General features: G+C 36.5%; 1 protein-coding gene across 6 annotated transcripts in view; it reads right to left on the bottom strand.

The window, feature by feature from the left end:
• The window catches only part of ROBO1 (roundabout guidance receptor 1), a 532,491-nt gene that overhangs the window by 446,144 nt on the left and 62,618 nt on the right, over nt 1–23,729 (bottom strand). For all 6 annotated transcript variants that reach the window (XM_087895014.1, XM_087895012.1, XM_087895011.1 and 3 more), the window contains exon 2: nt 11,560–11,702. In XM_087895014.1, coding sequence (XP_087751140.1) covers nt 11,560–11,671 — 112 coding nt within the window. In that variant the 5' untranslated portion in view covers nt 11,672–11,702. The remainder of the gene's footprint in view (nt 1–11,559; nt 11,703–23,729) is intronic.

Below are 23,729 nucleotides of genomic sequence, written 5' to 3'. Positions count from 1 at the left end.
CAACGACACTAGGTTCGCAAACCAAGGTCTGCGTGGCCAATGCGGGGCCACAAGAATGACCTCCGCCTGTTCTATCAACAACTTGCGAATCACCCGGGGAATCAGAGAAACCGGAGGAAAGGCATATAGGAGCCCTGGGAGCCACGGGGAGCGGAGAGCATCGACGGCCTCTGCCTGAGGCAACGGGAACCGTGAGATGAATCGCGGCAACTGAGCATTGTCCGATGTGGCAAAGAGGTCGAGCACCGGCACCCCGAAACGTGTTGTGATCTGGCGGAAGAGACGGGGGTTGAGACGCCACTCCACATGATCCAGTCGCCGACGGCTGAGCCAGTCGGCTTGCAGATTGGTGACACCGGAGATGTGTTCTGCCCGCAACGAAGCCAGATGGATCTCTGACCAGAGCCCCAGCCGTAATGCCTCTAACATTAGAGAGAGAGACCGCGTGCCCCCCTGGCGGTTGACATGGGCCTTCGCTGTGATATTGTCCGTGAGGACCAGGACGTGGGAGTTGGATACAAGACAATGAAAGGCCCGAAGTGCCAGGTAGATCGCTCGCAGTTCCAGCCAGTTGATGGAACGACGGGATTCGACGGAGGTCCAGACGCCCTGAGCCAGGTGACCCCGACAATGTGCACCCCAGCCCTGGAGACTGGCGTCCATTGTCACCACCACTCTCTGTGGATCAAAGAAAAAACAACCTCGGGAAAGTGCTGGAGACCGCCACCACCTTAAGGACCTAATCACCTTTCTAGGGACAGAAACCTTCACGGGAGAGGTACCCCTACCCGCTTTCTGTAGAGGTAACAGGAACCACTGAAGTTCCCTCGAGTGTAATTGGGCCCAAGGAACTATTGAAATGGCGGAAATCATCTTGCCCAGGAGCTGGGACAGGATCAGGGGAGAGGTAGATGTAGCCCGTTCAACTTTGGAGACAAGGGATCTCAAACTCTCCTGTCGTTCACTCAAGAGGAAGACTCTCCCTGCCACGGAATCTATCAGGGCCCCTAGGTGAACCAAACTAGTAGAAGGAACTAACTGGCTCTTCTCCAAGTTAACTGAAAACCCATGGGTAGCAAGGGCATGGAGAGTGAATTGCAGGTCAGAGGCAGGTTGTTGACGAGTAGGAGACAAAATTAGAATATCGTCTAGATAGCATTGTAGACGAATAGACTTAGCCCTAAGGGAGGCTGCCAGGGCAGCCAGTACCTTGGTGAAGGTACGAGGAGCAGAGGAAAGGCCAAAGGGCATGGCCCGATACTGATAATGGCGCCCCCCGTAACAGAATCTAAGGAACTTCCTATGGGAAGGGAGGATGGGGATGTGGAGGTAGGCCTCCGTGAGATCTATGCAAGAGAGGAGATCGCCCCTCCTAACACCGTCCAGAATAGATTTAAGTGAGTGCATCTTAAACTTCCGGTATAGGACATACCAGTTGAGTCGCTTAAGGTCCAGAATGGGTCTCCCCCCCCCCGAGGACTTGGGAACAAGGAAGACACGAGTGTAAAATCCCGTGCCCCGCTCAATCACGGGCACTGGCTGAATAGCCCTGATTGAAAGGAGGTGCTGAACCGCCGAATCCATAAGGGACCGTTTCTGGATATCATTAGAAAACGGACAGCACACAAAAGACCTCGGGGGGGGAGAGAAATTCAATGGCCAACCCAGATCTTAAGGTGGCCAGAACCCACTTATCCGATGTGGAACCTTTCCAAGCGGGGACGAAAAGGGCCAATCTGCCCCCTATGGGAGGATCCGGGATGCACTTAGCGATGGCGACCAGAGAAACGATCCCCTCCCCCTCGAAAGGGCCATTTGGGTGCAAAGGTCCTACCTCTGGAAGGTCTGTCCTGACCGCCCCGTTGCCTAGGTTGAAAATTCCCCTGTGACCTAGGAAGGGAAGGAGAAAAGGAAGACCCGTCATACGGACGAGACTGGGGGCGAGGCGTGGACGGGCGGAACCTGGAATCCCCCCTGCGAAAGACAACCGGGAGGAATTTCTTTTTGTCCTTTGTCTCGGAAAGGATCCAGGAAGTCCCCGAACAGTTTGGAGCCCGCGAAAGGGACAGACGCCAGGCGCCATTTATGCCTGGCATCTGCCTGCCAGTGGCGTAGCCAGACCAATCGACGTGCAGTAACCAAAGAAGCTAGAGACTTGGCCGCAAAGCGAGCGGCGTTCAGGGTAGCGTCCGCTGAAAACTATGTGGCGGCAATAATCTTGTTTAAATCCTGCCGTACATGGACGTCCTCCGTAGTCAACGACTCTTGTAAATGTTGAAGCCATAAAAGAGTTGTTCGATTAAAAAAGGAGGCCGTAGAAGCTGCTCGGATTGTCCATGAAGCACCTTGGTGAGCTCGTTGTAGCACATGTTCAGCCCGGCGCTCCTCCGGACGAAGCACCTCCTCAGGATCACCGGGAACTGCTGAGTGAGGTAGGAGGGCAGCCACGGGAGTGTGCACAGACGGAACCTGAAGGAGAGAATCTAGGTCCGGAGCAATACTGAAGTTCCGTCGATCCGCTGCCATAGGCGTCGGAGCCGAACCTGGTGAAGACCACTGTTTCTTGATAACATCAAGAAACAAAGGAGGAGTAGGGATGGTATCCACAGTCCTGGCTGGTTCGGCGAAGAGAGGGCTTAAAGTTCCCTTGGGTGCAGGAGCAGAAACTGGCAGCGGTGAAGGGGAGCTGAGCTGGGCCGTAGCAATGGCCTTATGTAGTAGGGATTTGAATAAGGCCTGGGGAAAGAGACCCGTAAAGGCGGGCTGCTCGGGAGGCAGATCATCATCCTCTGAGAGTTCCAGGTCATGAGGTTCATCAGCCGCATGTGAAGGGGATCTGCTGGCCATAGAAGATACAGGTGAGTCAGGAGCATCGATGGACAGAACACCTACCTGTTCCCTATCCTCTCGAGAAGGAGAGACGACTGAACGCACTGAAGCCGCTCTGCTAGTGGACTGAAAATGCAAAGCCAACGACTGTTGAACCGCTGCAGCGATCATCTGCTGTATCTGTTCTGTGGACGGGAAGGAATGATGTTGCATCCCAGCAGGAACAGCTTCCTCAGCAGGTTGAGCTGGGGATGACTCCGGAGGAGGAACAGAAGTCGTAGTTGCAGACGAGCCCCACAGATCAGTTGTTTCAATGACCGCAGGACAGTCCTGAAGGGAAAGATGAGGGCGAGGCGAAACCGAAGGGGCCTCCTTGCCTACCGACTGAGCGCCGCTGGCCTTGGCGCAAATCTTCTTTAAGACCCTGTCCCTGCGAGCTTCCGCATGGGAAGGTTGAATAGGTGCCTTGCTGAGAGGCTGAGAAGGGCCAGAAGGGTCTAGTCTGGAAGAAGATCCAGAGGGGGCATCTTTAGTAGCAGGAAAAACTCCATGATGATGGTGAGTATCAGAACTCCTCGCCTTGTGGCAATATTTAGATTTATGGGAGGCTTTAGGCATGATGACAGTGACTAGAACTGTCAGATAGTTGCCAAAGATTAGGCGCAAGAAGCACAGGCCAAAGGTAGGGGGCAGTAAGGTAGGCGCAGACAATGAATGTGGCTTAGCCCCAGAATATAACACCTGGGAGTGCAGAAACTCCACGTGCAATGACCAGAAACATCCTGGACGAAGTAGAGGTGCGCAGAGATATACTAGCAATGGCTCGCAATGCTGAGAAACAGGGAAGGGGGGCGCGAGACCCCACTCAATAGCATTCCCTTTGCCCAGGCAAGAACAGTCCACCAACGAACGGGGAGGTGAGGGGGGGCGCGAAGCTCCACCAGCAACGATCCTCACAAATTATGGCCGGGCAAGTCACCAATTTACAGCAAAAGTCCCTATGACAGAAGGGAATGGCGCGCAGCTCCGCCGGACTCCTAAACGAATGTTCGTGCCAAAAATGTCCTCAGCCGCTCAAGCGACGCCGCGGGGAAAGGCGCCTAAAGCCGATGGTTTCCACCAGCTGATTTGCACAGTTAAAAGAAAGCCTCAAGACAAGTTCGGCCACTAAGGGCGGCAGTGGTCAAAGGGAAAGGCTTCAAGCTTCCCTCGATGCCGTCGGGAGCGTTAAACTCCACAAGGCAGCTAAAATCGCTGTCAATAAAGCAAACGGCAAAAGGAAAAAAATGGGGCAGTTTGAAATCCAAAATGGCCGCCAGGAGGTTTGAAAAGGGGGCGCGAAACTCCACAGATGTTAGAATTGCCCCCGAGACCCGAAACGGCCAGCCGTGGTGATAAAGGGAGCGCGGTCACTCCACAATGCTCCCAGGGATTCCCCCAAATTAAGGAAAGGGGCGCAGAGGAAAATCCCCCCCCCAAGCAACTGGCAAAGCCAGTTACTGGGGAATAGGTGCTTACTGAGAAGTTGAAATCGAAGTCCAAAGAAGGTCCAATAAACAGTCCGAGTCAAACCTGAATAGTTGTCAGGAAAAAGCTTAGAAAAACAGCCAGGAAAAGGAGAAAAGGATCAAGAGGATCAGTCCCACACACCTGTCTAGGCTGACAGACTGAGCCAAAAGCTGGGTTTACCCGGTAACAAGGGTGGGATTTTGCAAATTTGATGGGCTCAGTCTATCGGCCTAACAGATGACCACACCCATCCTGGCTGCTGTCTCCACCCACAATGGAGAATAAAAAAACACACAAAAAATTGCACGTTGACTTTTACAGCAATATACAATAGTTACATAGTTATACTGAAGATATATAAGTCTAGCTATGCAGCAGTCACTAAAACATTTCCATAATAGCTTTTAGGTTTTCTGGATTTTATGTATCTGTTTTTTAATTCTTCTTGGATTTTATGTATCTGTTTTTTCCTGTATCAAGGAGAACCTGCCAATATTTGAAACATAGTAACATGATAATATGAGGGATGTGGTGGCTCAGTGGCTAAGATGCTAAGCTTGTCGATCAGAAGGTCGGCAGTTCAGTGGTTCGAATCCCTAGTGCCACGTAAGGGAATGAGCTCCTGTTACTTGGCCCAGCTTCTGCCAACCTAACAGTTCAAAAGCACATAAAAAATGCAAGTAGAAAAATAGGAACCACTTTGGTGGGAAGGTAAGAGCATTCAGTGCACCTTCGGCATTTAGTCATGCCAGCCACATGACCACGGAGATGTTTTCGGACAGTGCTGGATCCTCAGCTTAGAAACGGAGATGAGCACTGCCCCTAGAGCCAGAAACGACTAGCACACATGTGCGGGGGATAATGCAGTAGTTAATTCATACAGTAAATACGCAAGCTACACAAATAAGGTAATATATTACTTTATATTACTTTATGATTCATGATTTCAGTACCAATTCTAAGTACTGAATGTAGAAGCAATAAAACAGTGATAATCAACTCACCGAACTTGCCTACCAGAATATTTTATAAATTTATTAACTGAAGTAACATGGAAAGATTCTAATCTAACTACTAACTATTGTACACATGGAATGAAATATTTACAAAATATTTACAAAAAACAAGCTATCAAAAAGTATTAGATTTATGGTCTTCAGTTTACTTTAACAAGTCACTCTAGAGAGTGATCTCTCTGCAAATATGGAATTTATAAAACATCTCAAGCCTTTAAAAATCCATGGGAGAAATCAGCATGGCATCTTGGGGAATTTCTGTGGAAATATATCAACTTTTTAAGGTTTAGTAGAGGGAATAAAAGATGACATCCGACATAAAAAGAGAATCTACTGTGTGAACTGAATGCTAAAATCATAGAAGTATATCTTAGAATTGTTTTCAAAGACAGAAATAATTAATTATGCGCATTAATAACTTATTTAAATTATTTTGCTTTTTTATGAAGCTAAAACGAGACCTTCTCTGTATTTCACAGCCTTAGTTGCCATTTAAATTTAGCAGGATTCAATTATATATAATTTTAGATTACATGTGTAGCCTCTAATTATTCTTTTCAAGCACTTTATTTCCTCTCTGATCTGTGTTTTAAATTCTTTACAGAAGTTAGAACCTGACAGATGTGAAGTACTGAAATAATCACACAAAATGTGTATCTACATATTCTAAAATATTACCACTTCTAAATGCATAGTTCTAATATTCCATGAAATTTCATGAGACATTGAGTAATCTAAATGCCCTTAGAATGATGGAATTGTGAAAATGTCTTTAAATTTATTTACTATACAGCTAGTAAGATTTCGTATGGTTTTAAGCACTTACACGTATATGGCACATAAAAACTGTAATCTTATAAAAATACAAATCCAATCAGAAGATAATGACAAATGTATTCTGCAAATGAGTGAGGAAAGTTTATACAGTACTGACAGGAGATTAGGTAGCAGTTTCCATACTTCTTATGAAAGAGGTTGATTGTGTTCTTTAAACACACAATATCATAATTAGACATTAATTGCTCAATATTCTACAGCACAATATAAATAACCATTATGTATCAAATAAACTTACAACAACAATAAAACATATATAATGGAGCCACCCTATTTTTAAGGTAATGGACCTGCCTGACATGGAAGAATATCTATGACAAAACCTTTTCAGAAGCATACCTGGTATTAAATTTCAGATACGAAAATTATAATCTTGGATATCTGGAAATGTCTTACCTGAAGATACCTTTGGCAGGTATTGACTCTCTAAAATTATGATCACATTCCTTATAAAATAAGTACCAAGAACCAACCTGCTAAAATTTTGAGGATTTCTAGCAAGCTAGAAGGACATGAATTGATATAGCCTTTTTTCTTTGTAACTCGTTTTTTTTTCAAAGTTTTTTATTTTTATTTTTTATCAACATATTTATCAACAGTCTTTTGTCCATCATTAATCATTATTCATTCATCTTATTCTTTAACTTCCATTTGCTAATTAGTTGTTCAGGTCTGCTCTTCTACCATCTCCTTCCTTTATTTAATACAACATTTCCTTTTCTTCTCTCCTTCTTTCTCCTCTTCTATTCCTTTCTCCTTTCCTCATTCCTCCTTTCTTTCCTTTTCTACTTCCTCTCCTCTTTCCCCTCTCCTCTCTTCTTCCTCCTTTTCTTACCCTCTCTCTTACTCTTCTTTTCCTCTTCATCCCCTCCTTTTCCCATTCTTCTTTTCTCTTCTCACCTCCCAACTCTCCTCCTTCCCCCTCTCTAGTCCTCTCCTCTTTTCCACTCCCTTGTTGTTTTCTTTTTCAATTCAATCTGAGATGGTATTCGAGCAGCCCCGATTTCAATTCACATACATCTTCATTTCAAATTTCTTTTTTGCTTTATAGTTATATCTCTTCTTACATTGCTGTACATTATTAATCAATCCATGTATCATCTGGATATAACCTTTTTGTGCCATCATCTTCATAATTTATCATCATTTCTTAATACATTTATTTGTCTTTCCTTTTTCATTTAATTTTAATATACTACAATTTATTCATCCCAAAGTTCTTATCTTTACCATGTTTATTGTCAATACTCACTTTCTATCCATCGATAAAATTTTCTTCTTTGTAACTCTTTTTTGGGGGGACATTTTACCCTAGTTAGAACTGTGTTCTCCACAACTGGCAACAAAAAAGGGCATGTGTCAGAAGCATATATGTGTGTGTGTTTCAAAACTGTTGAAAATGTTCTAAAGGACAACAGAACCAAAGCCAATGAAGGAAATGGTCTAAAGAATAAAATTTGGTTTAAATGGTTAAAGAGTTTTATGATATCCTTTGGGAAGTTTTTCATTTTTGCTGATACGTAAAACAGTGCCTTAAGCAAAAACTATATATTTTTCTCATATATAGGAAAAAAGCATTTAAAATCAAGATGGAGTTAGATGAATACATTTTCTATATAATACTCATTATATAGAATACTCATTATATAGTTTGAAGCAGACATACTCATGCTTACTACAAATCCATGAAATTAATGCAATTTAAACTGATTGTAATTAAATTGTATCATTGATTCTAACTAGTTTACTTAATAGATCTAATTATTCCTTCAGCAGTTTTATATATATGTATAATTTCATAAACAAAATGGATAATATACTTTTTTTTTTTTTTTTTTGCTGTCTTGTTTTGGAGACTTTAGCACAGTGGTGGGTTGTTCCTGGTTTGCACCGGTTCACAAGAACCGGTAGTAAAAATATGTAGTAGTTCAGAGAACCGGTAATAACATTGGCTGGCCACATCCCCGAACCTGTCCCCGGCACAGTCGCCACTCGCTTACCCTGCCCAACTCATCAGAGGTTTTGTTTTGTTTTGTTTTTTTACTTTTAAAAGCACTTTTTCTACAACCTCTTCAGCTGAAAAAATGCTTTTAAAAGTAAAAAAAAAAGCCCCTGATGATCGCGCGGCTCAGCTGGGATTGTCAGGGGCTTTTAAAAGCATTTTTTTCTGCAACCTCTTCAGCCGAAGAGGTTGTAGGAAAAAAAATGCCTGAGCATCAAGGCTTCTAAAAGGTTGTAGAAAAAATGCTTTTAAAAGTAAAAAAAAAAAACAGTTGGCCATGTCCACCCAGTCACATTACCCACCCACCAAGCCACGCCCACAAAATAAGCCATGCCCACAGAACCGGTAGTAAAAATTTTTAGAACCCACCCCTGCTTTAGCAATATTAAGATATTTCTGCTAGAAAAAAAAAAATCTATATTTTTAAACTCAATCTCATTTTGTAAAGTGAACCACCAAATAAACTCCACAAAGCTATATATGTAATAAATATGCTTGGAGTTATATAATCCTGTAACTGACCTGAAGACCATCATGTAAATACAGAACCCTTACAGAGATTTGCGACTACATTTAATGAATCTATATTTGAAAATTTATATATTGCACCAAGATGAAATGATTTGTATGCATTCTTTCTTGTAAAAATCAAAGGCAAAGCAATGATTTTCAATTTCAGTTTCCTTAATACCAGTTCTTTTTATACATGTTTTGATTTATTGCATATAAAGTAATTGTTTTCCCCGATACATTCAGCACATATTATCATGATTATAAATTAATTATTTTATCTAATTTATTATACTTTAAAACACCATCTTATTAATAGGTAGGTTTTCCTGTCTGAACTGGAACTGGACCAAAGTGCCAAACGTCACTCAGTTTATACCAGCTATACAATTATTTAATATGTTCAGTCATAGATGAATTTTAATTGGACTAAAGGAAATGTATGATTCCATACAAAATGGAATTTCCATTTCTAGCATAAACATTTCATGGTTAATAAGAACACTAGCAATAAACATGGATATATGAAGTAAAGCATGATCACAATAAAGTATAAGAAAGGAGGGGGAGTGTAATAAAAGGAATTGCAGCAGCACACATAAAATAAAGATGAATGAAACAAAGTGGCTTTACAATTCTTGTGGACAAAGAAGAAACATGTTTCAAAGAAATTTACCTGCCAGCATAATTGCAGCAGCTGCACCATCTAATCTCTATCAGTCATAATCTGGAAAAGTGCCACTTTTTATTAGCCAGGTAATAGAGGGACTGAAATTATTTATACAAGCCCATGTGAACCACTCCGCTTGCTCCAGTGCATTCTGATGACTTAATTAGATAGTCAGTGTAACACATGTGGCTTTTCAGTCAGGTTCATCACAAAAGGCCAGTTCATCAAAGCACAAGATTTGTGCAATATACAACTATTTCAGAAATACAGATTTTTCATTAAGCATCATGCAGCTGACTATGCTTCTTGCTTGTCACCATCTATTCAGGCAATTAAATAAAACCTCGTGCAGGATAAACTAAGGCTAATAAAGAGACCTTGAATTGAAGTGCAGCTGGCAATTTTTCCTTTATTAGGACCTGGCAGCATCTATAGTGACAGCATGTACAAGGCAAGGCATGTCGGTTGGTTTCTTATTCTTACTCCCTTTGCTTTTTAGTGTCTGCCTTTTTGGGCATGACATTTTGGCTGATAGAATTTCCAGCCCTTTGTTATCTTCACAAAAAGGGAAAGAATAAACAAAGGTCACATTTAGAGCTAGAGAAAATGAAACATTCAAAAGGCATTGACAATTTCTATGTGTCAATCAAGATGACAAGCAAGAAGACAATTGTATGGCTGGAAAAAAAAGACAGCAATATATTTTTCTTTTTAAAGCTATTGTTTCTAGCCTTTTAAATAGTATGACATAGACATATTTCAGATAAGATAGATACTAAATTTCATAGATTTATCAATGAACCTTTCTGTTGTTTTTGTTCAATACATATCTATAGCTCTAAGAAAATATTTGCCAAGATCAAAAATGAAGAGAAATCAAACAATGAAGAGATTTTTCATAATCCTTAGAAATATTTATAGAAGATATACACCATGTTAGACATATATCTGGTTATTGTAGTCTTCAATTTAAAATAGAAGTTTGATATTTATCTTTTAAATTTATGCTGCTACAAATAATTGTCTTTTCAACTATAATATAATATACAGTTTTTAGGCTTAGTTTTATCAGGTATATATTCTCTTACATGATGTAACATAATATGATGTAAAGTTATCACATGACAAGAAGCCATTCCTATTTTTTTCAGTTTAATCAGCATTTAACAAATTATAGTCATCTCATAAATATAACTACTTCATCCAGCCTAATGATATCACATTTCCATGGTCTCGTGGAATTCTTTCTCTCTCTCATTCTTTCTCTCTCTCTCTCTCTCTCTCTCTCTCTCTCTCTCACTGTCTCATACACATACACACACACAACAGTATACATGAAATATTTACTTGAAACATTCAATATGAAATATTCAATGCAGTTTACTATTACATTAAAGAATTATGAAGTATTTTGTAGAAACAGACTCTTGAATACTTCTTTGGGGTCTTTTATAATTTCATATTTAACAGATCATAAAAAAAGCAACATTTTTTTCCATTTGTTTCTTTTAAAAAGAAATAGCACTAAATTAAATGCAAAATTTGTACACTGGAATAAGCATTCTGAACATAAACAAAACTCCATCAGTGGTGATTCTTGGATTACAGTAGATTAAAATCTAAAATATGTTTATCACATGAGCTTCATTAATTTCCAAAGATAGTTAATCTTTATTACTTAGCTAATTCTGTCCCTCACAGAAGGGATTGCTCACCTTGCCTTGGGGTACTTTTCAACAGTCTAGCAGAAACTGGCAGAAGCAACATTATTGAATATGTTATTACCTTTTGTACTGATTGAAAACAAAGTCTCCCAGCCATAAATGTCTTTAAACAGACATTGTTATTCCAAGATAATATAATGATGACCAAAGCAGAAACTAGCACTCCAAATATGGAGTGAAATGTCAATTTGGTGCTATATACTCGTTATGTAACACTATTGACTATCAGTTTTCACAGGCTCACAAGAACTTTCATTGTGATATGCTGTTTTCTGCTCCGTACATAAATTAATATCATATTATATATTCTTGCCCTAAGATCCTACATACCTCAGTCAATGTATCCATGAATTTGTAGAAAGTATTCGTACTTAAAAATGTATAAATGATAATAAATAAATTTTACCTATCACATCAGTAGTGTTTTTGAAATTTCGTATATTTTAATGAATTAAATCTTACCTGGAATAAGTTGACCAAGCAGCTGATGGATCCAGGATAGGCTGAGTATGGCTCCCATGACAGTAAAAGAATAATGTTTCCATTTCATGTTGTGTCTGTTCTTGCATCCCATAAGTTCACCAGCACTTTCAACAATGTTATCTCTAATAATACAATGATGAAAAAAATAAGAACAATTTTTATTCTTAGACAATGGACAAAAATACTATACCAAATTTAATATAGGCAAATAGACAACATTTTTTTAAATCATTCATTAAAAACATTTGGATTCTGAGCTTTTAGCCTGGAATCTTAACCACAACACCATTAGACCAACTAGCTATCAATTTTTTATTTTCTCAGTTCCAAGAGTTTCAGCAGTTTAAAATATAATTAAGAAATGAGCCATTAAATAAAGTGTACATTACATATTCTGAAATCATTTATACCTTCCAGACTACACAATAATTAGATACTCACAAAGTTGAAGGAAATTGAATTGTATAAGATGATGATACATCAAACAACACACACATACACTACATCTTCCGTGCAAAAATTATTAGTGTTACTGCTTCTTGTGGTTTTCCTGTAGTTGTTCCAGGAAAACATTCATTTGTATTTTTTGAGTTGGGTTTTCATAAAAAATTCTTTGATGGCAGACTGGGGTGGGCTGCTCTTAGGGAAGCAGACCTTTGGGTGAATTATTCAAAATATTTCCTTAATAATGTACATGCAACAACATTCTACATATATCCTATAAATTCTATTGAGTTCAGTTGTGGATAATGCTTTGTATGTTTGAACAACAAGGATAAACAATATTCACATAAATGACTATTCTGGAAAGTTGAGAGGGTAAATGAAAACACATACAAAACCTATTTATAAAACAAGTTAGTCATTATCTATCATCCCTTGTATCTCTTTAAAATGCTTTCTATTTTGTCTTTTTTCTGGATAAGAGCCCCTACTTTTCTGGATAAGTGCATCTACTTTCCAACAAAGCACTGGGCTAAAACTATTTGGTTAAAGGCATGTGTCATCTTTAATTCTCAAAGTACCTATAGCCTTACATGGCACCTATGCACATATACACTTGGGATCAAGCTCAGTTTCCAGTAACTTACCATAAGCACATTCATATAGTTTTCTTGGCATGATATACAGTAGAACTCAACTTGCACTCCCTTCTTTAATGATGCTTTTATAACATTCCTATCTTCTCAATTAATATCTGCCCAAGTATTAGCCATTAATACTGGCCTTTGCTTAGTTTATATGTATTCTTTTACAAATAAAAATAATATTTAATGTCATTGATTTGATTTGCATTATACTAGCTTAGAATAAGTCTGCAAATATTAAGTATTCTCAATATTATCTTAATGACACAAAAATGAGAACAATTAATTCTAAAGAATCGCAGGTCTCCAAGTACACATGAAGAAATATTGTATAAATAGAGAGAGAGGTTAGACTAAGAGAGAAGTCATGGTTTAGAAAAATATTTTTTTATCTAAACAAAAATCATATCCAAGCTTCCAAACAGTGAAGTGTAAGGATGACTGAAACAAACAGCCTTACCAATAATTTATGCTCCTATAAAGCTTGAAGTAGTTAGTGCTTATTATGAATATAACTTCCAATAAGATATGTATTCTTGGAATCCTGAATTTGCAGATTGTTCTTCCACCATCCTGCTCAATTCACATTGCTTATTTTTCAGAGGCTATGGATCTGACATTGGAGCTGCAAAGTACAGAGAAATTACTGGGTCTGCTTTTGCTTCAGCAAGTCTGAGCCTTTTGTTAGAGCAGTTGACACCACTCATTCTAATCACCTGACAACTATCTCTTCTGTGAAAATAACTCAGAATGGAAATGACCTACCTACAGTTTGTAATTTTTAATTAGAAATGACTAATTATTTCAGTCAGGATTAGGATTACATCTATCCATAACAAAATACCATTATGTAGTCAAAATACATAATAAAGATTCTTTGAAGTTAACCAGAATAATGGTGTCAAGAATACATGTCCAGTTTTCTTGGATGAAGTTCAGCAGTGGTTGCTATTGACATTTTCAGTGATGCTTTTGACTATCTAGTTTGTAGCCTTGATATTTATTGGTGATTAATCATGCTTATACTAATCAGGTACAAATCTTAGCTTTTTATTGTTGATAGCATTTTTGAGGCCAGGCAAGATTGATTATGTATTGTCACCTGGTTGAGTAGTCAAACTCATTACAAAATCTTAATTATATATTGGACTGATTTAGTTACTGTTCTGATAGATTATTTTGATACAATGTATTAATTTGGTTCTATTTTAATATTTTTACTTTTACTATAAGCAACTCTGAGTAGTGGGAGCTGGATGGTATACAAATGCAAATAAATAAATAAATAAATTCCTAGTTTTACTTTTTCTAAAAAAAATATCAATTTTAAAATATTGTACGTTTATCACTTAATTTTATGACAGAAAAATCATCATCTATTATAAAATACTTAACTCAGCTACTTGAGACTTTGACTACATTTAATGAGAAAACCAAAACTCACTGAGAGTTTTCCCCTAAATTGTTCCAATTCAGTTAGCGTGCTAAGTATTGCGTAAAATCTAAAAAATTGCATAAAATCTAAAAAATTCAGTGTTCTCTAAACAAACAAAAAAAATCACAATCTGCATAAATCGTACTTAATCTATTAGTCATTTTGAAGTTAAGGTTGAATTAGATCAGGGAGCTGACTTACAAGAAAAAGATACTTGCACTTCTAGTATCTTTTATCTTGTAAATAGAGGAAATTGCAGAACCGCAACAAAAAGCAAGTTAATATTTTTAGTGCCATAAATTCTAATTTTCAATGTGGATTTATTTTCTCTTCTATTTTTAAAATGTGGGTATAGTTTATTATAACTTTTTGTGCAGTTTTGCAATTTACATTAAGTCTTTTACTAGGCATAATGAAATTGCCTCAAGCATGTCTACCCCAAATAAGTAACTGCTACTGAAATTTTTATTTTTGTAGCAATATTATTTATATTATACATATAATATATAAATTATATTATAAATTTGCAATGCTGAAATACATTTATAAACCAATAGTTATATTCAGAGTTTTCTTTTAAAATACAAAACCATTTTCCAAAAATATTTAAATCCACAGTAACATGCTTAATATATTCAGAAAGATCAGAGAGGAGTTCCTGCCTCATCACATTTCAATAACAATCTGATATACATCTAATTACCATTTGAGAGATTTTAAAGTCACACAGCAAAGCTTGGCAGGGACACAACCAGAAATTAAATTGTGCCCTGGAGCCACTGATGGACAATATAGCATTTTATTTAACTGACAAGATGCAAATACTAGAATATCCCTAGTGACTACAAAATAGGAATTAACCATCAAAATTTACCAGTCACTATCAATGTTGTTTCATACCCTCTGTAAATCCAAGAAAGCTTTTGCAAGGTTACTTTTTTTTCTGAGGAAGGAAACAAAACTCTTAGGTTACTGAATAACACTCTGTTCATTTACAAATCAAATTCTATACATGGCTATAGAAGCACATAGAAGGCAACACAGCTCTAAAATTCCCCAATTACCTTTGGTTGGTGATAGGAATGTAAAGAAATGTAAAGAAAATACAATGAATGCATGAATTATTGTAAAAAAAGTCAATTTCCCAAAGTCCACTGATCTGTAGTTTAATATAAACATTCATAAATGTCCTTGGTTTCAGAGCAACACCACTTAAACTTCCCTTCCCTTTGCTTATTCTAAATTTGCATTTCAAGTGTAACAATATAATTAGAATAGTACATCTTTATGTATTTATTTATTTATTTATGAAATTTATAGGTTGCTCCAATTTGTTACAACTCTGGATGACTTTAAGAAGACAACATACAAACTGGTACAGAAAATAGCTATTACAATACATTCACTCCTATCTTAAAATAAAACCAATTTTATTTTATACAATTCAGCCAAATTATCTCTAATTGCTCTGATACTGAATAACAGTAATCAGAAAAACCCTTTTCTCCTCATTAAAGTATACTATTAATAAAACAGCAAAAACTTTTATTTTGAAAGTAAATGGAGGATGGTGCAGCATGGACTCTGTGTATGTATGTATATTTTAGCAAAAATGTTTATTATTGAGATAAAAGAACAAAAGCATATAGATCTTCCAGTTTTTAAGAATTCATATTTTACATTGAAAAGAATATCAAAGATCAGATTTCCATTTTTTTTCAAAAATGTGTAACTATTTCAGTATAGGGAGTCCTACAACTCTTTGTTCAGGAACTTTCAAAGTTACAATGGCACTGAACAAGTGGTACTGATGACTACTTTTGGAAGTTCTTGCTGTAGTAGCCTCTTCAAGGTCATGTGATTGTAATCTGGCATTTGGCAATTGGCTCACAGTTACCACAGTTTCAGCATCCTGTGGTCACATGATTATCACTTGCAACCTTTCCTGCTGGCTTCCCACAAGCAAAGTCTGTGGAGAACAAGAAGGAATGCTGTAAGTTGCTCTAGCCCACCTGATAGCTAACTCCAGTCTGCCACACTTGTACTATGCCTTGCAGGTCTACCAATACACCCTTTTCCATCAAGCTCTCCCATGCTTGCACAATGCCACCCGTTCAATCTGGTTCACTTGGAAGAGCCACTTTATTGCTGGCCTGCTAGTCTCATTTAATGACCCACAATCCTCATTTAACAATGTAAATGAGGAGAAATGGGATGCCCAATGACCATCATTAACTGAGGGTTACATGTATTAAGGCTTACATGGGTTAAATTGACATTGGAGTTTTGTTTTGCATCAAATTCAACACATGGGGAAACTGTGAAAAGAGAAAGAAGATGGCAGAAAGGAAAGAAATATCTACCAATTAATTTCTGAAGGCCACATCAAGTAAAAGCTATTGGTATTTTAAAGATTATGTTTATACATATTTAGGATAAGAAATATGTTTTATAATTATAAATTAAATAGAATTTTCAGAAATTTCTTTCCACATGGCCAGCCAAAAAGTTTATCAATGTCCTTATTACATCTATTTTAATACAAACCTAAGAAAAAATAGGTTAGGATTGAAAAATAAGATTTTAAGTTCCCAAGGGAAGAATTTGAACAAAGATTTGTCCTGTGACTCAGTACAGGGGTCTCCAACCACCTGGTGGCAGCCCCCTACTGGGCTGTGGCCTGTTTGGAACTGGGCCGCGTGAGCGGCAAGCTGGACTGCACATGCGCAGTTCAAGTTACATGAACAGCAGGCCGGTGCACACGCACTCGACTTGCATGGCCCGGTTCCCATGTCTCCCCCCGCTGGGCCAATGTAAAGATTGGGAACCGCTGCTGTGACTCCTTGCCAAAGGTAGAAAAGCTCAACATTTAGCTCATCTGAACATTACACAAAGTTTATGGAAAACTTCATAAATGAAATGTCCAAACATATAATTATACTGCATTCATGATTACAATTTACAACATGTACCCTAATGTTGTGCAGCTTATGACATGAAATTTGAGATATTGCAATTTTAATACATCTAGGAGCTTCTCAACTGGAATAACTTTTCTTGAATACTATTCGGGGAAAAAGAAGAACCGTTCTAAGATGGAAAGAGGGGGGGGAACTATTTTCTGTGAAATCAGAAAATCATCTAATTTAGGGGAAGAGTATCTGAAGAAATACCAAAGTTTCTTAATAGTTATTTCATTAAACTAAAAGGTAAAATTTTTGCTCAGTAAAGAAAAATTTTACATTTTGAATCAATCTAGATTCCCAAAATACTGTTTAACTTTTCAGTAGTGTATAATGGCTACATTTAGAGTTTAGAGACCATCAATTGTCTTAAATAGAATAATTAAAGCATTATTATTGGTGCCTAATGTATTTAAAAATATCTATTTTGAAAACCATTATTTGTTCTATTTCAAATTTGAGAAAATGTTAAGCTTCAGGTAGGTCTTGAACATATATATTCTTCAGTTACTATTACTACAAAGGAGAGTTTCATGTATGGAACCAGGAATGCTGATTAATTATGCAAAATCTTTATTAATCAAATGTTAACCATTGCTTGAAGTAGCTTTTACTGTCAAAAGTAATACTATTCTAATTTTTCTCTTTTCAAAAGGACATTAATCAAAATTATATTCTCTCAGCCAGGAGATGTTTCAATGAGACAACAGATTGATCTGTGTAGGGGGGAAATAGCTACAGTATATATAATAAGCAAAAGGCAACAAAATTTTAAATTTTACTTCCTTATTGGTGATACATAAATTTACTGGATGAACTAAATAATAATAATAATAATAATAATAATAATAATAATAATAATAATAATAATAATAATAATAATAATAATAATAATAATAATAATAATAATTTTATTTCTATACCGCCCTTCTCCTGAAGGACTCAGGGCGGTGTACAGCCTATTTAAAAACACAGAGCAAAACAACGATTAAAATTTAAAATCATTAAATAATTAGGCTCCAATTAAAATCCCAAAAATTTAAAATACCCCAATTTAAAATCGTTATGTTGATAAAAATTAATTTTAAATTAATTAAGACAATTAAGATATCTAGTTAAATATTACTAGATACATAACAACAACTAAGTATATATATATTAGTCAAATCAAAACTTATTCCAATAAAATAATACTTCAAAGTAAAGACAAATATTACAAATTCATTTACTCTTTAAAGTGAAAAAGATAAATGAAAAACTGTCTAGGAGAAAAACTATCAGAATTAATGGTCCAATTATTCTCATTAACTCAACCATAACCTTCAAAACATTTTTTAAATATTTGCAGTAGAGAGGTGTGCCAAACCATGACACAATGTCCATGCATGCATAACTAGTGAGATATTTCATTAAGCTGTTGCAAGTGGCTGATCAACAAAGGAGAACATAAATCTATATCAGCTCTGAAATTTACATGTATTCCATATACTGAGGATCACAGCAAATAATAGGCATTGATATTGTATAATTAATTTACATTAACTATAATGTTAAAATGGCTTTTTAAAAAATGAAAATATAGTTGAAAGCAGTCTCCTGTATTCTATTCTCATGCTTTCTAAACTCAACAGACAAAAAAACTGGAATGAATAAATGATCTGATATTTCTACTGAAAAGGAGTGATTGCTACATTTTTATGAGTAATTTGCCTGAGGAAATAAAAAAGTGCATGACACAAAATTATGAATTTTATAGCTATATTAAGAAAACCAAAAAAATAAATAAAATTATTTTGATGATTAAAAAGACGTGACAGCATATTAATGGAAATTATGTACTTAGGAAACAGAAATCAAATGCAGAGTTATAAATTGGGAAAGTACATGGCTTGCAAATACCTTGTGAAATATCATTGGGATTTGATTATAAATGCAAATAAAATGTTATGGTTCATCAATATTTTGTTTTGTATTATCAGACTGCAACTTGAGAATGTTTCTAGTTTTGGGCACCAGAATTTAAAAATTATTCAGGCAAAGTAGACGGGGTTCAAACAAAGATGAAAAGAATACTAGAAACTAAACGCTAAAGAAAGAGTGAAAGCACCGGAAATGTTTAACTTTGAGAAGATGTAATAAAGCTCTACAGGTTCATGAAAGGATCCCACATGGAAGAAAGACGAGGTCTATCATTACAAGTGTAGCCATAGATTGATCATTTATTTATTTGCAATATTTGAAACCCATCTCATCACAAAGAATTCTGAGTGGCATTCATCAAAGGTAAAAAAAACAATAACCCAGGAATGTTGATTCCAGTTGAATGTTAGAAAAAAAATCTAATAGTATGAGCAGTTTGACAGTGAAACCAATTATCCAAAGAGGTGATGCCCCCCCTCCCTTTGTCAGATATGTGCAAGTAGACCCTGCTTAGCCATCTGTCAGGGGATGCTTTAATTTGGATTCTTGCCCAGAATAGATTTAACGGCTTAAATGGTTCTTTAAAATTCTGTGATTGTAATGAGTTCTTCTAAGACCTGAAGACACCTGCTTCATTTTCATCTGAGATTTCGATGAAGCAGAAAACAAAAACAGTTTTGCAACTTGGGATGTTATCAAGTAAAACTTTTTCTTTCTTACTTTTTTTAAATAAAGTCTGGATAATTTTATTTTCAATTTCACACACAATTTTCAAGCAAAATTACTATATGATAATAGAAAGTTATTAATATAACTTGAATGAGAAAACAGTTGCAGTTACACAGAACTATGTTCAGTCTTTGGGCTTTGATAGTAATGATTTTATCTGTCATTTCTGACAAAACTTTATGTAAAAAATTGAAATATACAATATACACCACTGATCAGAAAACTCTGATTCTCACCCCTCCAAAGTGAAAGAGTAAGGTTTAACATGACACAAATTCTATCCAAAATTAACAAAAAGAAATATATAGAAATGTTCAATGTGGGTGTCCTTGGTGCTCTTACCACAGAAGTGCTTTTTCCAAAAGACAACTAGAGTTTCTTGGGGTTTTTTTTTTTTGGAAAATGTTTCGCTTCCCATCCAAGAAGTTTCTTCATAAGCAAAATGATTTTACAGGAAAAAACAAGAAAGTCTGGTTGCCTTTTGGAAAAAGTACCTTTGAGACAACCGTGACCTGGATAATTGATAATCTCCATAAACATCAACCTTAAGCTACAAATACTCTCTTTTAATTTCAATATATTCAGTCTAGAAGATCCCAATTTTTTAAAAAGGGAACATATGAATATTTATTATTAATTTAAGCTAACTCAAATTCTAATTTTAAAACAAAGTAAGCTAACTTAAATTTATTTTTATTTATTTTTTAAATATTTTATTTATTTTTAAACATCTTAAACATAAAATACATCTTTTAAGAGCTAAGGTTTGGTCCGGTATTAGATAAGTACAATTGCCCACACTTCTTTAACCAATTTGATTCCAAATTTCATCCATTTACATCTTTAAAAAAAAACCAAACATCAAATCACTAATTTTTTATCATACAATCTAACATCTTATTCTAAACACTTGGCATTCTATTGTATCACCATAAATCTTAAATCAAAAATAAACACAGCTCCTTTTTATATACAATCTTTCATTTCCAAATAAACACCATTCTATTTTTTTTCCATTTTGTCAATCAGAATTCCATATATATTCCTTAATCTTAAGACCCATTTCATCAAATCTATATTTTAACCTCTATTGATTTACGTCTAATTTCCTTAATCTTATCATGAAATACACTTCTCATTTTACATAAAATCACTTCAGAATCATTTCACATTATCATTCATTCCACGTTTCCATCCATAATTTTATCTAATTCCCAATCAGCTAACTTAAATTTATTGTTTTATGGACCATGATCTTAAAATATCAGATCTGAATGATATAGCAGCATATCTTGTGGAGATTGGAGAGATTAGCCATGCATCTAATCAAAATATCCATATATTAATATTGTTAAACAATCAGTTTTGAAGATGCTAACCTCTGAAATGCTATTGCAGGATAACTCTGCCTATGGTCAGCAGTTTGATCCTGAACGGTTCAAGGATAATTCAGCTTTCCATCCTTCCAAGGTCAGTAAAATGAGGACCTGGATTGTTGGGGGCAATATGCTGACATTTGTAAACTGCTCAGGGTGTGCTGTAAAGCACCAAGCATATTTTCAAAGATATAATAAAGTGAGACTGTGTTAGAAAAGGAAATTACTTTCCTTACTGTGAGACACAGTCTCACTTTATTGTTCTTAATTCTTACTACCTTGCCTGCTTATATATAGGCCATAATATTTTGTATCCTTGCAAACTGTCATTATTTAGCATCCATAGATATCAAATGAATTACACATTTTATAATGTTTCAAGAGAGAATATGTTACAATTACACACAAGATGAGAATGGGTTTCCAAGCTTTATGGCATTATCTTAGTAGTCCCTAATCAGGATATTTCCCATAGAAGGCAAGAAAAATATTCCTACTTGCAGTCTTATTTTGAAGAAAATATTTAGATATTGTAATAAGAATAGAACTCATTAGAGCAACAATAACATCACCAACAATACATACACAGCAAATAATAATAATGATGATGATAATGATGAAGATGTTATGATATGTCACAGAATGGTTACAGATATCGCAACAGCTTCTATCCTGCAATGATATCTGTAACACTATCAAACATCCAGATTTGCCTGTCCCAGGTCCTTGGTAAGGACTTGATAGGTAGACAAAAATGCCAAACCCAATCTGAATATCTTTAAATGTCTAGTTGACTGAGTTTCATGTTTAATGAATAAAAGAAATAATATAAAAATGAGGATGAGGATGATGGTGATGGTGATGCAGTCCAACAGCATCTAGTTGAAAACAAACTCCTATCTGAGCAGAAAAGAAACTGCCCAAACAGCAGAGAAACAGAAGATCAATTCCTAATTGTCAAGATGATTCTGGAAAACTACAAGAGAAGGAAGACCAGTTTAAATGTAGCATGGATTGATTGCAAGAAGGCATTTAACTCCCACCCATATGCCTGGATAATGAAGTGCCTAGAAATAACAGGTGTCAGTAGAAACATCAGAAGATGTGCAAAGATTGAAGATATGGTTGCTGTCAATGGTGGTAATTTGGAAGATGTTAATACCAAGAAAGGAATCTTTCAGAGAGAATCACTATCAGCACTATTTGTCATTTCACTGATTCCTCTGTCAACCTTATTGAATAACTCAAGCCATCTCAAACATCAAAACTGTCAAACTACTACTCCTTCTTTACATGGATGATCTGAACCTGTATGGAAAATCAGCATCTGAAATAGAACTGCTTCTCAACACTGTCCATATATACAGCCAAGATATTGCAATGGTGTTTGGATTGGACAAATATGCCATTTTCACCATCAAACAGGGGAAAATAATGAAAACTGAAGGAATCAAGAATCTGGATAAAGATGAACACTACAAATACCTGGACATCCTCCAAACTGATTACATCAAGCACATTAAGAAAAAGATTATAAATGAATACATCAAAAGAATGAAGATCTTAAAGCAGCAGTCCCCAACCTTTCTGGCTGCACGGATTGGCAGTACTGGTGGAAGGGGAAATGGTTTCACATATGCAACCTAGCTCCAAGCATGTGCAAATGAAACTTTGTGTCCTCACCTGCCACTTCCGTGGCCTGATTCCCAATAGGCCACAGACTGACTGATACCAGTCGGTGGACTGGGGACCCCTATCTTGAAGTCCAAACTCAGTGGAGGAAATGCTATCAAGGCAATCAACACTTGGGAAATTCCAGACATTGGATACACAGCTGGAACAGTGGAGTGGACTCAAGCAAAACTTAAGGCCTTGGATAGGAAGATCAGAAAAATAATGATAATGAATCATGCCCTTCATCCATGCAGCGATATTGACAGACTCAACTTACCAAGGAAATAGGTGGTTGTGAAACATTGAAAGTACATCAGATAGTTGAAGAAGAAAAAAGTGCATTGGAAGAATATCTGAAGGATAGTGAAGAAGATGTACTGAAGGTGATATACCAAGAAGGCATACTGAGTACTGGAGAAACCAAACTGGCCTATAAGAAAGACCAAATGAAGAACAGAAAGTAGGGGAGACAAAGCATTATATTAAAAAAATTAGGAGAGAATACAGATAATAAAAAGATCTGGCAATGCCTAAGAACAGGAAAGTTGAAGATAAGAGACAGAGGGACTAATTCTGGCTGCAGGAGATCAAGTCTTACGAAGAAATGCATGCAAAGCAAGAAATGAAAAGACAGCACCAGACAGCATTTGTCACTTCTGCAAAGAAGCTGAATAAACAGTGGATCATTAGCTGCTGCAAGAAGATTGCACAAACTAACTACAAACAACAGCATGATAAAATAGCAACAATGGTACATTGGAAGATCTGCAGGAAGTAGCATTTGTCTGCAAGCAAGAACTCATAGGACAAAAAGATTGAGAAAATAATAGAAAATGAAGAAGTGAAAGTGCTCTGTGACTTTAGAATTCAAGCAGTCAGGAACCTGCCACATAATACCGCAGACTTTACACTTGTACATAAGAAAGATTTTTTTTAAAAAGTCTCATTAGTGGATGTGGCAGTA

Source organism: Pantherophis guttatus, chromosome 5 (genome assembly GCF_059756535.1).
Source record: "Pantherophis guttatus breed Tessera chromosome 5, ASM5975653v1, whole genome shotgun sequence".
NCBI classification, from domain to species: domain Eukaryota; kingdom Metazoa; phylum Chordata; class Lepidosauria; order Squamata; family Colubridae; genus Pantherophis; species Pantherophis guttatus.
Note: the sequence above shows the minus strand (reverse complement) of the source record. Positions and strands in the feature narration are given on the sequence as shown.